The following is a 15,774-nucleotide window of genomic DNA, read 5'->3' as shown; positions in this document are numbered from 1 at the left end:
GGAAGATATTTTGCTAGGCATTTGATTTGTAGGAGTTTAAAGCAAATGATAAATTTAAACTTGGCTTATGTGGGATGAGCTACCTGACTGACTTTCCTGATGGATTATGAAATAACATAACCACAAATGTAAAGCTGATCCTTTTCATTTCAGAACTTTGCTCTGTTTAAAGAATTATTAGCTCACAAAGTAGTCCCGTTTTTTTTACTCCTCCATGAGTAGGAAGTGCAGGGTCTGAGATCTGTTGTGCAAAAGCTGCACATATGCTAACTGAAAAAAAAAAAAAGTCTTTCATTCTGTTGTGTGGAAAAAAAAAAAAAAAGAATTATCTGCTCCAGTGATTTCAGTGGTACTTGAATGTATGTTATTGTTTTCTCTGCAAATTTTCTCATTAATTGCTTTCGAATGTTAGCATTATTTTGGCTATAGGAAGAACGAAATTTGTAAAAAACGAATCTAGAAAACGCTTATATTGAGAAACTGTCTAGACATATTTAACTGCCTCATGGCTTCATTGCATTTCATATAATTGAATGAAATTGTTTGTGTTGTATTTTTGGTAACTATTATTCAGAGATCAGAATATGTTTTGAAAGACAAAATCTCCATGTAATTGTGGCAGAGAAGGTCACAGGTTTCAGCATCCTGCCTGTTTGCTATATATAGTCTAAAAATTGCAGTTAAAAAGGTAAAAGTATTTAATCTTAACAGTGTGCTTTATTTTGTAAATTCTTTTGTATTTCTTGGGAAAGCCTGTGGCATAAGGAAGTAAGTTTGATACCCAGAAAGACAAGAAGCCAGCAGCCCATCATGGTGTCAAATATCCAAATTTACACTGCACAAAGTTAATTTGTGCTTTTTCAAGTTCAAGTGGCCAGTGGAAACATTTGTTGACGTACTGATAGCGGAAAAATGTTTTTGCTGATGTGAGACTTACTTGTTTTGCTTTTTAATGACTGAGTATGGGAGTTACGTTGATGTCTTGTTATAATTTATGTTGTTTTCTTATTCTGCAAACGTGTAACACTGAAAATAGATTGGCAGATTGCACAAACTGCTACTTACCTCAGATCGTGTGTCACATAATAGTTATGGAGCAGGTATTGCACCAAAATAAGAAGTGAAAAGCTGTAATTTTTTTCTGTGGTTATCACTCTGCATTAGCCTGTGATAAAGTGTGCTGCTTAACAACGGCCATTCACATGCCTTTGCCCTGACAAATAAAAATGTGGATAGAGGCAGCACCAAATCTGTAAAGCTCCTGTTCTAGTTTCTGATGCATTGACATTGCAGCTGTGTGCTTAGCTTTGTTTTTTTCATGAGTAGTTATCTGTTTTAATGACAGGTGGTCACTGGCTGCCAAGAAAAAATCCAGCACTGGTAAGTAAAAAAAGTCTACATGTCTAAAATACTGATGAGTAACCTAGTTATGTTTTAGTAAAGTATTGGTGTTTATTCTGATGGGAGCCAAATCCTGCTAGCATGTTTTGGGGATTTTAGTTAGTGATAGCTTAGAATTGTTACAATGTTCTCTCCTTAAAATATATTTATTTCTCACTGATACAATTGAATTACAAATACAGTGAGCCTCAGTGTTTATACTTCTGCCTTAAAAACCTATCTCATCTGTCATTTTTACCCAAGTAACCTTGTTGGAGGAATGCTTAATCTGCCTGAATGGTGAAAAGATGCTCCCAGGGTAGAATTATTGCTGTTTTCTATCTAGGGAGCAAGTAGGGAAATTCCACTTGCTCCCCTCCATGTGCTGAAACAATGTGGAAAGTAATGTTTCACTGATAACCTCCCCCCACCAAGTAAAGTACATGCTAAAGCTTAGTTTTTAATACTTAAAATAAATGGTTTGTTATATACAAAAAATTATCTCTGGGCATTTTTTTCTCTGTTGGCAATCTGTGGTTAATAGAAAACATACCTAGTAAATAATAGTTTTGTATGACATCTGAGGAAAATGTACATTTAATGGTGAATGAAATCTTATATTATGAGTTACTGTGAGATATAACAGTTGATCTTACAGATATCAAATTACGATATATCCATGCTGTGTTTACCATGATTTTACTGAGAGAACAACAGGAGCTGTCTTGATTATTGTCTGCAGGGTTATTGCAGAATCACAGCAACTGCCCCTTTAGTGGTGAGATTAAACCTTTGGTTATACACCATCAAGCATATAATATTTTAAATTTATTTTAAGAGGCTTTTTCTTCATGCCTGAAAGATCTCCAAGCAAATAATTTATATTTAGTGTGTATCAAATGTTTTTAGTTTAAATGCACATAGGCTGCAAGCGCTGGATAAGAGGAAAAAAAATCAAGGCAATCTATACACATCATCATATTAAATTCTGACTATTGGCTCGCAAAAATAATCTAAAACTAATATGTTTCATTTATGTTTAAAATTCAGAGGCTGCATTAATTTTCAATAAGGGAAATATTGAAGTGCCTACTGGTGCTGTTGTGGTGAAGGCTATCTCTAGCTCATGCACTTTCTCAGGAGCTTTGCAGTGTCTGTGCCTACTGGCTCCTGTGTGAAATTCTGCATGTGCATTCTTCCACTCAGAGACAGTGCTTTTCAGAAATAAACTATTTGGCAGAAAGCTGCAAAACTTGAACAGATTTTTGAGCGTTTGGAAAATTGTGACAGTCATTTTCCTTTTTACAATGGCTGAGGTTTGTGGAGTGGCCTGGGAGTGTTGGCGTTGGAAGGAGGAGTTGCTCTGTGTTTGCTTTTGTGCCAACTCTGGCAATGACCCCCTGAACTTGGGGGTTTTGGGCATAGAACCTCTAATGAAAAAAATAACTTACTGATTTCTTTTACACAGAAAAGCAGTTTTTATAGCATCCATACAATCTTTATTTCATAAAAATAATTTAAAATTTAGTACTCTTATTTAGATCTTGATTGTGCAAGAGCTGAGTGCTCTTGTTTCAACTGAATAATTTGTTCACGTAAGACCTTTTAAGTAGTCAGTGACACAGAAAGATGTTAAATAGAATTGGGTGAATAACAATAGGGTTTTAAAATGCTCAGCCTCAATATATTTTCATTAAATTATTTTCTTTCCCATTTTTTAGGGCACTTTTTGAAGTATATTTCTAAAGCCATGAATCCAATAATGGGTTGGGTATGTGATTAATAGATAGACATGCATTTCCCCTTCAAGGGACATATTCATAGCTGGAATCCCAGGATTCTTCCTCCCTGTTCCCTTTGGTTCTTCATTGCCTGTTGTGGCAGACTGTAGCACAGGCACAGCCCAGCGCTTGTGAAAGCATCAGCTGTACATGAAGAGAGAGCTTCCTTCCTTACGTAATGCTGTTTGAGGCTAGTTATTTAAAATGATCAATTTAAATGTTCTTTATCTGCATGGCCCAGTTCAGGATGTGACCCCATTGCCCTGGTGGAGGTTTGCTCAGCAAGGGGCAGCAGTCCCAGTACAAAAAGCAGGATGCTTTGCTTCTAAAGTAGCACAGCTTCTGCGGCAAGTGATTTCTCCTGGACCCTGGTCAGACCATTGAGTAACATGCAGCAGTCAGACCTTAGTGTCTTCTTTTCAGGTTAATGAAGAAATGCTGAGTGACTTTCAGCCATGAAATGGTGGAAATCCTGCTATGAGTGAGGGATTTTCGTGCCAGGCTCTTCCCGTGGAGTCCTCTCCTTTATTTGAGACATATTGCCAGGCCTTGCTTTTCAGTGGCTGCTTGGAGTCCATTTCTCAAATCCAGATCTCTAGAGGCAAAGGCTGGGTTCTGTAAATAGCATTAAGTAATTGACTGTTATTGTTGACACCAAGTTTTCATTATATTCCTTCCTCCCCCAAAATATCTCAGTGCATTTTGCTAAGATTCATGAGTTTGTCCTTCTTTGAAGGAAGTAAATTATGTTTTCACTCTTATGTGGGCAACAGACAGAAAGACTTGCCTAAAATGTCTGGGAGAAATCTGCTGTCAGAGCAAAGCAGCAGCAAGCATCTTTTGTAAATCAGTTATGTGGAATATGGTTTTAGTGTCCAAGTGGTATAAAAACCTAAATTCTTTTTTTCAGGATGAGTTCAACAACTTAAAATAGGTATAAAGTAGGGTGGTTACAGAGTTCAACTGTGAAGCAAATGAGTGCAACATAAGAGTATCAGATAATTTTTCAAAATGAATGCTGAAAAAGATTTCACTCTGCTTATGAATCTAAGAAAATCAATGGTAATATTTTGAGAGTTGTGTTATCAACTATGACATGCATTTTTCAGCACATTTATAGATTGCTTTCCTGAATCATCCTCAGAAAACCTGTAATTTACATCTTGGGTCAGCATTGTTAACTGTGCTGCTCTGTGCTTTCAGTTGCCTTTTATTGCAGAATTTACTACCATATATATGTTTATTGTTTGGAAGTACAAGTAAACAATATCATCAAACCTGACATTTATATGCTAGCTACTTCATGGAGGAACTAATTTCTGACCATCTTTAGAATGGCAGGGGTCCATTAAAAGACTTTCCCCAGACAAATTTAAGTATTTAAAACTGCTTTTACAAAAAAAGGCTTTTTAAGAGGGAGTGTAGTTGCTTGTTTTGCACACAGTAAAATCTTTGCAACCACTGAAGTGCTGTTTCTTGCAAAGTCCTGTGAAAAGCCAGGTGCCTGCCAAGGGAATGAATATCTTTTCCCAGTTCACCAGATCATTTCTCTCCTGGGTAGCAACATGTAGCATGAGCCTTAGTTAGAATTTAGAGAAGTATCAGAAGGGATGCTTGAACATGTGACAGAATGGTGGTGGTTGAGCCATCTTTCAGGAGTGTTGGCTCCCGATAGGAATACAAAGTTCATGAGAAAATCAAAATTAATTAATATTTTGCTTATTTATGTCAGCTCAAACCAAGGTCAATATATGAGCTCTGTATTACAAATGATAATTTGAAGAATTTGCCTCTTAGAAAGCATAAACTGGATTTTCAGTTATTTTTCTAAATACTGGTGGTGTTATAACTTGGATTTGAACATGGAGTCAGATACTCCAAATCCTAGTGAAAGTACTGCTTCTTTGCACCATGAAAAATTCTAATGCTGAATGAGACATGCACGATGTAAAATAGTAATTTACCTATCTTAATACACATTATTAGAAAATAATCTAGCTATTATGTTTGTCATCCCATGTCTTTTATAAATGAGTTATTAATCTGTCAGCTGTTTATGTTAGAGTAAAACAGTTAATTTTTTTGTATTTTTGGTATGGTTTTGATTTACTAGCAGAAAACCATTAACTCTTTACTTTAGCTGTGAAATTGAACCAACTTGAATTTCTCAACAGGAAGAAGGTGGAGAGTGACTATGAGGCTCTTCAGGAACGACTCCAGACATTGCCTGACAAGTTGTCCTACGATGTCATGGTATGTACATGGCAAAGTTCTCACAAGAAAATGGGCTAAAGCTGTTCAAACCTGGGCTGCCTCCACTGGAGGTGAGGTGTTAGTCAGGTTGCCAGTACTTAGTAATGTTACATTTATTATGATAATAGTTAAACCTTTGCTTTTGTTTCTTTCTCTTTTCTTTGAAATCCACTATAAATTACAGTGTTACTGACAACTGAAAGCTGATGACATAAATGCTTAACACAAAACCTGACATGTTTGATATGTAAATCTATTGTATAGAAAACGATAATTATGACTGAATTATGGTACTTAGTCATTTCCTGAGAAGTAAGTGGCTGTAGTATTTCCTGATTCATGGAAATAAACCCTAGAACATTGATTTTTACATAAAAAGGTGCTGCTAATTTTTGTTCCACCAATCTTCCTATTGACATAGTGATCTTTTCTGGTGCTCTGAATCTTCCATAACAACTGCAGAGCTCCCTGTGTAAAATGTGCCCTGTTGGCTTGCACTCAATAAAATTTTGAACAAATTGGCTTCTCTTTCTCTTTTTTTCCTCTTCCTTTCTCAGATTAAACTCAAGATACATCCTTGAAGGCAGGGAAGTTGTACTGCACATAACTGAGTGGCTGATTCAGCACTCGGTGCCTGACTGCTGCCTTCCTTGGTAGTCTGGCTTAGATATAGAGTTGGTTTTTTAGTAAGACAGTGTTGGGAGAGTGTCCCTTTGCTGTGCTGGTGATACAGCTCTGGATTTTATGTGTGTAGTCCATTTGTCATGTGTGTATGTTTAGCCACATGATGTGAAACATAAAGATTGTGTTGTTCCAAAGCATAGAAACTCTTCCTTAAAAATAAGGAAAGCTAGATAGTGCTTATTCTTGGTTGAAGCAGCAATATTAACTCACATCTGTTACTTTAAATGTATAGAAGCAGTTCCTATCCTGTTAGCCAAATATTTTCATATGCTTTTAGTTTTGCTTAATTTTGCTTTCATCATTTTTGGGGAAGAGTAAACAGGCAGCTCATGCAGTCTGCCTCTTTATAACCAAGTCAGGGAGGGCACACGTGTAGGAAAAGCACGTTCTGCATAGTCTTAGTGTCAGGAGAACTGTTGCCAGCACTGGGACCCTCTTGGATATGGAAGAGAGGGAAGATTGCTTTCCAAGGAGGCAGATCCATTAGGCCAAGTGCTCTGCTTCAGCACAAACACAATGAGAAAACAAGTTGCTATGCTGAGAAACTGAGGAAGAAGGCAGAAGAATAAAGTAGAGGGAGCTGGTACAAACCATCTGAGATAGATCTTTACCCCAAAAAGAGAGAGACTTGATGTGGATGTGGACTTTATGCCATCTCCATTTTAGATCTAATTTGGTTTTGGTTTCCAAATTTCTTAATGATTGAAGCCCACAGGCAGCCAGGTAGGTGGCAGTGGGCCCGAGGGTCAGAATGCCAGGGCTGGTGCAGGGGGCAGGAGTGGGAGTGACCAAGGTTCCTCCTCACCCAGAGGACTTGCCCAAGCACTGCCTGTAAAATTTGGGTAGTAGAAGACCAAAAAAAACCAATGTCCTGGATGTTGCAATGCATGTAAAAATGGGAGATTCACATTTAGGAAGCAGATGTAAAGTTCTAAAATGTGTTTGTCACCTGTGTATTCCTGCTTGAAGTGTCCTGCTTTTATCCATTGTCCTTGTGCTTGGAGAGCAGTTAGAGGGTGAGAGTTGTTTGTGAAGCATCCCTGGAAGGTCGAGGTTTGCAGCATGGTGAATGACCCAGCAGAGTGAGATTAAACACTGGCTGTGGTCCTGCTGGGAGCCCCAGTGTTTTACACTGGAGTTTCTGGGTACTTAATATTAGCAAGACAGATTCTGAGAAGAGCACCTCATCTTTGAGTTGATCATACTTATTTAAGTATTATAAAAAATTTTAGCAAAGCTAATCTGGCTTTTATTAGGAAATGCATGTAGTCTGCATATAATTCAAATAATTTGTATTATCAAGGTTAATATGTTCAGATGAAGTGAATTTGTTTTACAGCTGAGCATTCAGCTGTAGTATAGTTCTGTGTCACAAAACAAGTTGTCTGGTGAAATTCAAGTTTTCAGATTTTTTAAGTACAATACTAAATTCAAATGGATTTGATAATTTGAATATTTATGATGAGTCATTCACTAAATAGCGGCTGTAGAATTTTTAGTTTCCTAAAATCTGTGTTTTGCTTTCTGAAAAAACTTAAGACATGTATGATTACTGAAGTTTTATTTTCATTAGTGATGTCTATGTCTTTGACAGGTACCTTTTGGTCCTCTTGCCTTCATGCCAGGAAAGCTTGTCCACACCAATGAGATCACTGTTCTGCTAGGGGACAACTGGTTTTCCAAATGCTCAGCAAAGCAGGCCATTGAGCTGGTTGAGCACAGAAAAAAACGTATGTATGTTTCTGAACATAATTTAATGGTTAAAATTATGTACCTTGTATTGATACACAAAATTAGTGATATCTGTGCTGTTCTCTTTTTTTTTTTTGTTTTTGTGAGCTCACAAACAGAAGTCCCATTCAAGTCTAGTATTAGTTTAGCACCTTATCTTCCATCCTTGCTTGAGACTTGATTGGATATCTTGATTGAGGCCTCTTTCACTTTTTTTTGATATAACAAATGCTGTGTTCTCTTCCAGAAAGAGGAGAGGTGGACACTGCCTTGTGCTTTTGCTCTTAGTTACCTTATTCCTTATATTTTGTCTTGTTTCTTATTTCTTTGCTGCCTTGTCCTGTGTTTTGATTATTGTTGGGGGTTTTTTTGATTTTTTTTTTTTTTTTGGCCATGTAGTTTTCCATTTATTTTCCCTCTCTCTCCACATACTTTGCTCCTACTTGTTTTTTATACTTGCACCTCAGCTGCATTTCTGCCTCCTACCCTTGATGTTCCTCTGGTGTGGAGTCCCTGGATCTCCCCAAATCCAGTGCAGTTGGTCACCACCAAATTCAGTTACATAAAAACCCATCACAGGGGCAGATAGGCAATTCCTGGGTTGGTTTCCAGCTTTGATGTAAATGTCAAGGAAGAAAAAGCACAACAAAATGGAAAATAATTTGGTGCCTATTAGCCTTTCTTTGCTTCAGACAAGTGTTTGAGGTGATTTTTTTCATACTGGTTTACCTGTAACCTGTCCCATTCCTCAGTGGGTGCTCACTGCAGCTTTGTCCTGTGTATATTATAACTACCACAACTATTTATGCTGGGTTTTGTTTGACTGCAGCTATCCATGTTGCTACCTGCAGCAGAATACCCTGGAGGTTCCCTATCTGAATAAGCTTGTTTTTCCAATTCTATGCAGGCAGTATTTATGTAAAAATAGTTGAGGATTTTAAAATAAAAATTAATTTGCTGTATTGCTTTAAAATACTCCTTTATGAAGAACATTGCCAAAAGTATGTAATTTGTATTTTACCTATTATCTTTCTTAATCTGGTTCTCCTGACATAACTTTGCAATTTTCTTTCTTACTGAACTGAATCTACATTATTTATTGTGACTCTTGTGAATTCTCAGGTCCAGATCTTTTTCTTTGATCATCTGATATTTTTTTCAGTGCTGCAGAATACTTTTGTCACCATTACATTCAGTGGAATCATTTGACCTTTGCATAGTAGGTGTTTGAACATTAAGTAGTCTGCTGGGAGACACACAATAAATGCTGGATTCTTTCCTTTATGATCTTTTAAATTGCATTTAAAATATGAACTCAGAAATACTAATTTCTTTCAAAGCAAAATAGTCATTGATGCTAGATATAAACCCTCCATTCAGCTGATAGTTCACTTCAGCTGTGTGATGGCTGCCAGTGGGAGGCTCCAAAACACTGGTATTAACTAAAAACTTTCTTTTAAGGACTGTTCTCAGTTTTAGATGGTAAAAAACATATTAGTACATATGATTGTGAAAAAGGGTTACTTCTTTCCTAGATACACTTTTCTCCCTCAAAAAATACAACTTATTTAAACTCTTTAAACTATTTTCATGCCAAGTGAATGCAACTTAGAGAATATTAGAGATTTTATTAGTTTGTTCTAAGGAAAAAAGTTATGTATGTGAAAGACCCATAGGCCATTGCTATGTAATAAGATTAGCTGCTTGTGACAAAAATTTGCAAGACTAATGTTTGGAAAGTATTCATTTAAAGTCTCTTTTATGTGTTTATTGCAGTTACTTTCACAGGTGTGACTTCTGCTTTCAATGGCCTTTTGGGAGCATAGTTTACTGGGTGCTGTGATTGGGCATTATCATCACATTGACACAACGGGATTTGAGTTTTTGTACATAATCTTTTTGTTTTGGACATAAATTCCAAGAGTAGGTCACACACACTGCAAAAAGAGGGCAGGCTCACTGTAGGGGATTACACTGCTAGCAGTCCTCAACGTCCTGTGTGCCAGGCAGAAGGTCCTAACAGGGCAAAGCTTTTTTAAGCATGTGTTTAAGGCCAATGTGTACTTAAAGGCTTTTATATATAGGAACTGGGGGCTGAACAGAGCAAAGAGATGCTCATGCTGAAATAAACCTGGTTATACTTGTTGATGGTTTGTTTCTTCAGTGACCTATATTTTTTATCCAATATTACTGTGTTTAATTTAGATGGGTGTTTTTTTCATAACTAGCTGGTCAGATCTGTTCAGATAACTGAAACAAACTTAATTAGTACAGCCCTAGTAATTCAGTGCTTCAGCGAGAGTTAGGACTATAAGGAGATAAATACAAGACATTTTCATTGCACGTTGTCTCTTGTGTCTCACTCTGCTGAATGAGGAGTGGGAGAGCATCTGTTCAGGGTTCAGGTTGTCTAGGGGGACTGTCTGTCAGGTAGAAAGGGGCAAGAGATGCCTAGAACAGTTTTGGGTGTTCTTCCATACTGGTTTGGAGGAGTTTTCCCTCTTGCCTTTGGCTCATGTGTATTGGAGACCTCTGGTCACCAGGGCTGTCCCTGCTGGCCTTGGAGCCCCCCAGTACCTTACAGGTAATTGAAGCAAAGCTCACAGGACATTTTCTTTGCAGTTTGACTCCTTTTGTGTATGTTGGGTGCATACAAGAATGGAGGGATGTGAATTTGCATGCTTAAGCAGCAGTACTTGCCAGATAAACAATACCAGTGAGTATAAAGCCTTGGAATTTAGGGGTAGCAATAAGAGTGTACTATATATAAAACCTTTAAATATTACTTAGTACTAATTAGGTCATTCTTTTTTTTCTTAGTAGTTTTGTTAAATTTGCTTTTTAAAAGAGAATGAATGAAAAAATGTTTGCTTCTGTGGAATAGAGAAATACCCAGCCACAGTAGATTAATTTCTTGGTTAAAATTTATTTAATTGAAAGGAATAATTGAAGGGTGACTATACTGAATTTTAAATGCACTTCAGCTGACATAGCTGTAGAAAGCTCTAGTTTGGGGATACATTTCTGTTTGCTTAGCTTTTGATTTAGATGCAAATTGTTCAGCACTGTGATTGGTTGAAATGTATTTGGTAAAATTTGGGACAGTCACTCATGTCAAATGTTACTTTTTCATCAAATATTGATCGTGTCTTCTTGAATAATATTTGAGTTGCAGTAGGTCTTTAATTTGCTGTGCGTTTTTGTGATATTTTAGGTATTTAGTTACTTCCAAAATAGTGAATAGAGTGAAGTTTATAGAATTTCCAAGTATATTTTTAATTGTTTTAAATTCATTGCAATTCGTTAAACCAGGTAATACAGATAATGGGAAACACTTCACACATGTGTTTTTGTGTAAAAATATGAAGAAATAGTGAAGTAGATTAAAGGATATGCACACCAAATTCCATTAAAATAAAAGAAATTAGCTTTTTAAGTATGTCACAGTTTAGCACAACAATAATGCAATTGTACTTTTTTTCTCCTACAATTATCTTGCTTAAGGTACTTCATAATATTTCTGTTCTCCTCAAGGCAAGACTGTATTGTCTCAGAATTCAAAGAGGGAATAAAGATTCTTTTTGTGAATATGGGATTATATCTTTTACGTGTTTGTGATGATATAAATTACATTTCTTCTCTATATCAGTAATCGCATTAATTCTTTAAGATGGGAAATTTTTCATTACAATAGTCCCTGTGGTAGTTACTATAGAAAGAAATTAAATAGATTTTTATTGTAAATATTTGTGGATTAATTCAGTATGCTAGGTATTCCAAGTGTCTAAACATTTTAAAAGGTGGGAAATTAAAGCATGTACACAGAACTAGGAGTGGTTTTATTGTGTTAAAAATTTATCAGATAAAAAAAAAAAATCCCACTTATAGGAGAATTGTTGAACTACTTAGCAATTGTGTCTTCAGTATATGTAAGAATACCCTTGCAGTGTCATGCTGCAAATGAATTCATGAAATGAAAATACTGATTACATTAACATACAGTATTGTGATAGTCCCCAATTGTAAATTGCAGTGTGTAACCCCTAATACAAATATTTGTGTCAATCAAAATTGACCGATAGCTCAGGATACAGGGTTTAAAAGATACCATTGTTTTAATGAGATGATCCGGGTGGATGAAGACCAGTTTGAATTTGTTCCTTATCAGCATTTCCAGAAAAAAAGGTTTTGTCTCCAAAACACATGATAGGAAGGCTTTCCATTTCCCATCTGTGAATGAGTAAGGCCTTTAGAGGTTTTAATGTTTTATCCAAGGGTAAAAATACCTTCCCTGATACTCTAAATAATGTAACACTAACTCGTCTACTCATAGTTTTTGGGGTTAAGAACAAAAAGTGCAGGCAATGCTGCAAAAAGATTCAGCCTTTGCTTTTTGTATTTAAAAAAATACAATTTTCTGCTCTTCTTTTGCACAGCAGAGAATTCTGTTCCAGTGTGCTTTTAAACATTTTTTCACCATTTTTTGCGATTATCACTTCTTAGTTTGATAACCTCCCTCAGTTCCTTCCTTACCCTTGTTAAGTTAGGAGCTGATTCGATGCAGTGCTAAGTGCTCTAAATTTGCTCTGCAGTTCCCAGGAGGTGTTTGGCTTCTCACAGGACCACAGTCTGGGTATTTTAACCAGAACACACCAGAACAAAGTAAGGAGAATAGACTTCTTTCTCTAAGTTTCATACTGTGATTCAAATAAGCCCTTACCTTTTTTATGATTCTTACTGGGCAACAGAGGAGTTGTCTGAATGCCACCCTCCTTCATTTAGAAGGAATTTAAATGTATTCAGATAATTCTAGCAATTACATAGGTGTGTGAACCTAAAAGAGAAATGCATTGCATTTACTTAGTGTTCCCAAAGCCAAATTGCCTGTATAAATTTTTACAGAAAAAAATCCAAATGACTTTGGTTTTGGTACCAAGGGAACAAGGAAAACAGAATGAAGATTGTCTTTAAAGGGTGAAAAGCTGCTGCACAAAGGGTTAGATTGCATTTTAAAGAACTGGTGCAATTGCTTTTATAAGGAATGAATTTACAGGTCTTGTTGCAAGCAAAAAGAGAAGTCATCAGGATTCTCTTTTCACTCTTAAATCCATTTCTAGAAAAAATGAGCAGAAAAGAACAGAGAAGGGTGTTTCAAAAAGCTTCTAGTAGATACTGCTTGCTTTTTTATTGCCTGTTTCAAGTAACCTGTGATAGTTGGAAAAGTATTGGCTACCAAAAATTCTGTTGTTGATTAAATACATATTTATTGAAAATACATTCAAAAACCCTCAGGTGATTGATCTACTTATGCAGACCCTATAAAGTAAGAAAATAAGTAATGCACTTAATAAGTAATGCCCATAATTTCTGTGGTGAGAGTATGAACTACTGAGGTTCTGCCTTCAGGTTGTACCTCCTGGTTCTCTTGCTGGAGGAGCTGAGCCACTGTCAGGAACTGAGGTAGGTGGTTGTTCCTGGCCTGTATCAACACTCTGTGTATAAATAAGTGTTTAAAACTGGTTATCTTCTACCTGAGAAACTGTGTTAGGTACCAGGAAGATCTTTACTCTAAATCTCAGTTGTATACAGAACTCTTTATTATGCTTCATCTAAAATTTCGGCCCTGTCACCTATCCTCAAAGGAGATTATTTTCTGTATTGTATCCGTGAGACACCTGTGAAGACGAGGTACATTAGGCTACAGCTTCGTTTCTGTTTGTCCCGTTTCACAAAGTCTGACTTTTCAAAATAGATCAATCTGTTCTCACTATTCTTGTCTGTTCTTACTATTTAAATCCCAGTGTAACACACAGTTTCCAGAAGTAACTAAAATGATGTCTATGATTCCCCAAATCCTTATAGACAACACTCCAAGGACATTAATGTCAAACTCAGATAATTAAAATTTGTATCCAGCCAAGCTAATTAACCCATTAAAGCCAAAACGCATAGATGAGAATTTGTGTCAGTTTGGCATTAATACGTTGTCATGTCGTGTAAAATCTGGCTTCGCTGGACTTCATTTCAACAATATGAAATGTGTTCCCCAATTATTTTTTCCTCTACCAGTGTATTTGTAGCAAGCAGAGGGCTGCTTCTTAAAAATGACTGATCATGGTATAAGGAAATCCAGTCAAGTCCTTTCAGACTAATAAAGGAGCTAAATGTAAAAAAATCTTGCAGCCTGTAACTATGAAGGGCTGCTGTGCAGAGGAAATCTACTTACCGTGATTCTGGTTTGAATACCTTTTCCTTTTGGTGGTCCAGGAGAACTGTCCTAGAGGCTCTGGGGGGCTGTGGCACTGAACTATCTTTCCAAGTGATTTAGCTGAGACATGTAAATGGGAACTACACGGGTTCACCTGAAAGCCATGTCAGACTTTCCTCACATTATTGGATGTGACAAAGTTGGACAACAGCCTCTGGTTCAATCCGTCTTAAAAGGCTCTAAGAAGCTTAAACCACAGGGTAGTAAGAGGAGGAGACTGTGGAACCTCTCTTATTCTACCAATATTTTTATGGGGGTCTCAATTAATAAAAACCCCTGGAGTTTGTAGTGACTTGTTCCTCACTAGTTCCTGTCTATTTCAAAATCCAGTGAATTCCTTTGGAGGCTTTCAGAGTGTGCTGTGGCAAGTTCAAAACACGGGACCCTGAGCTTGGCCTGCATTTAGGTGCATGAGCCTTTTTCCAGGAGACTCCTCCTTTGCTGAGGGGCCTGAGCAAGGGAAGGTCTGTGCTTTGGCCAGGCAGGAGCCTTGGTTTCCTCTGGCAGGGGAGGTGTGAGCAGCCCAGCAGACTGGCTGGGGACATGAGGCTGGAGCGTCACGGTAATCCCAGCTGTCCGCTGCCTTGCTGTGTGGCCTGGGGCAAATCACTTAAACTGTCTGTTTCTTCATCTGTGAAATAGGAGAGAGTTATGCTCACCTCCCTCGCAGGGCACTGGGCAGATTAGTTAATGCTTGTACAGCATTTTAAAATAAAATACTGTGTAACTGCTCGGTGTCCTCACCTAACGGAGCAAGCCAGCATGCACCCGTCCGGGAAGCAGCATCACAGCCTGGTGCTCCAGCAGCAGCATCACCTATATTGCTGAGCAATATTTAGATATGCAGGCAAGGAGTGAGACACTCGTGGTGGTGAAGAAACAGCTGAGCATCACATTTACTATGAATATAAGATAAAACTCAGAGAAATATTTGTCCCAAGTATGTATATGCTTATGTATATTCAAGAGCTGAAGGCATGGATGGGAGCATTTTGTAGAAAGACTTGTCACTACCTCTCTTTTTTTTGGACTCTGGAGGGTGTGTTAGACACCAAAAAAGCTGTGGATGATGTTGATGTGAATTAACAGATAATAAGAGCTGCTCTGTCTGATGGGAGGATGAAGGAGTCATGTAAGGGGAGCAGGACCCTGACTGCACATGGAAGGAGCTGTGTCCTCTGCTGGGTCTGTCTTGGCACTGCTACAGACATCACATACTTTTTTGGTAGTAGTATTTCATCCAGGAGGCAATGCAAATGCATGGCTTTTTTCAGAGAAGAATCTTAAGCTATTAGAAACAGCCTGAGGAATGGAGAATGACTGTACATTTGACACATAGCTTGCTGTGCGGTTTAAAGGCTAATGCTTTTGAAATACCCTAAAAGCCTGAGCTTTGTCTTAGTGTTCCTTGTGGGAAAGGATGGACTTTGCCTGAGTGGCCTTTTCCAAAATGCATAAATTTTCTAAACTATTTACTGCAAGTAATACATTTTTTTAAGCAATTGTATTTGAGACAGTGTGAAATATCAACAGGGGAAAAAAAGCATACAATACTGAATATTATAAAACTGTAAGAGTAATCTTACACACTTGGTGGTAGTTGTGTTTTGCCTTGACTGTTTCATGCATAATTCCCTCTCCTGTGTGTGTGAAGGGGAGGAGGCATAAGAACCTGTT

At 37.3% G+C, this 15,774-nt stretch overlaps 1 protein-coding gene across 1 annotated transcript in view; it reads left to right on the top strand.

The window, feature by feature from the left end:
• The window catches only part of URI1 (URI1 prefoldin like chaperone), a 41,238-nt gene that overhangs the window by 10,666 nt on the left and 14,798 nt on the right, over window positions 1-15,774 (top strand). Inside the window, exons 2-4 of the mRNA XM_021540579.4 lie at window positions 1,346-1,380; window positions 5,336-5,414; window positions 7,693-7,828. Coding sequence (XP_021396254.2) covers window positions 1,346-1,380; window positions 5,336-5,414; window positions 7,693-7,828 — 250 coding nt within the window. The remainder of the gene's footprint in view (window positions 1-1,345; window positions 1,381-5,335; window positions 5,415-7,692; window positions 7,829-15,774) is intronic.

This window comes from Lonchura striata, chromosome 11 (assembly GCF_050655825.1).
Source record: "Lonchura striata isolate lonStrDom1 chromosome 11, ASM5065582v1, whole genome shotgun sequence".
Taxonomy (NCBI): domain Eukaryota; kingdom Metazoa; phylum Chordata; class Aves; order Passeriformes; family Estrildidae; genus Lonchura; species Lonchura striata.
The sequence above is the reverse complement of the archived record's forward strand: the minus strand, read 5'-3'. Positions and strand labels throughout refer to the sequence as shown.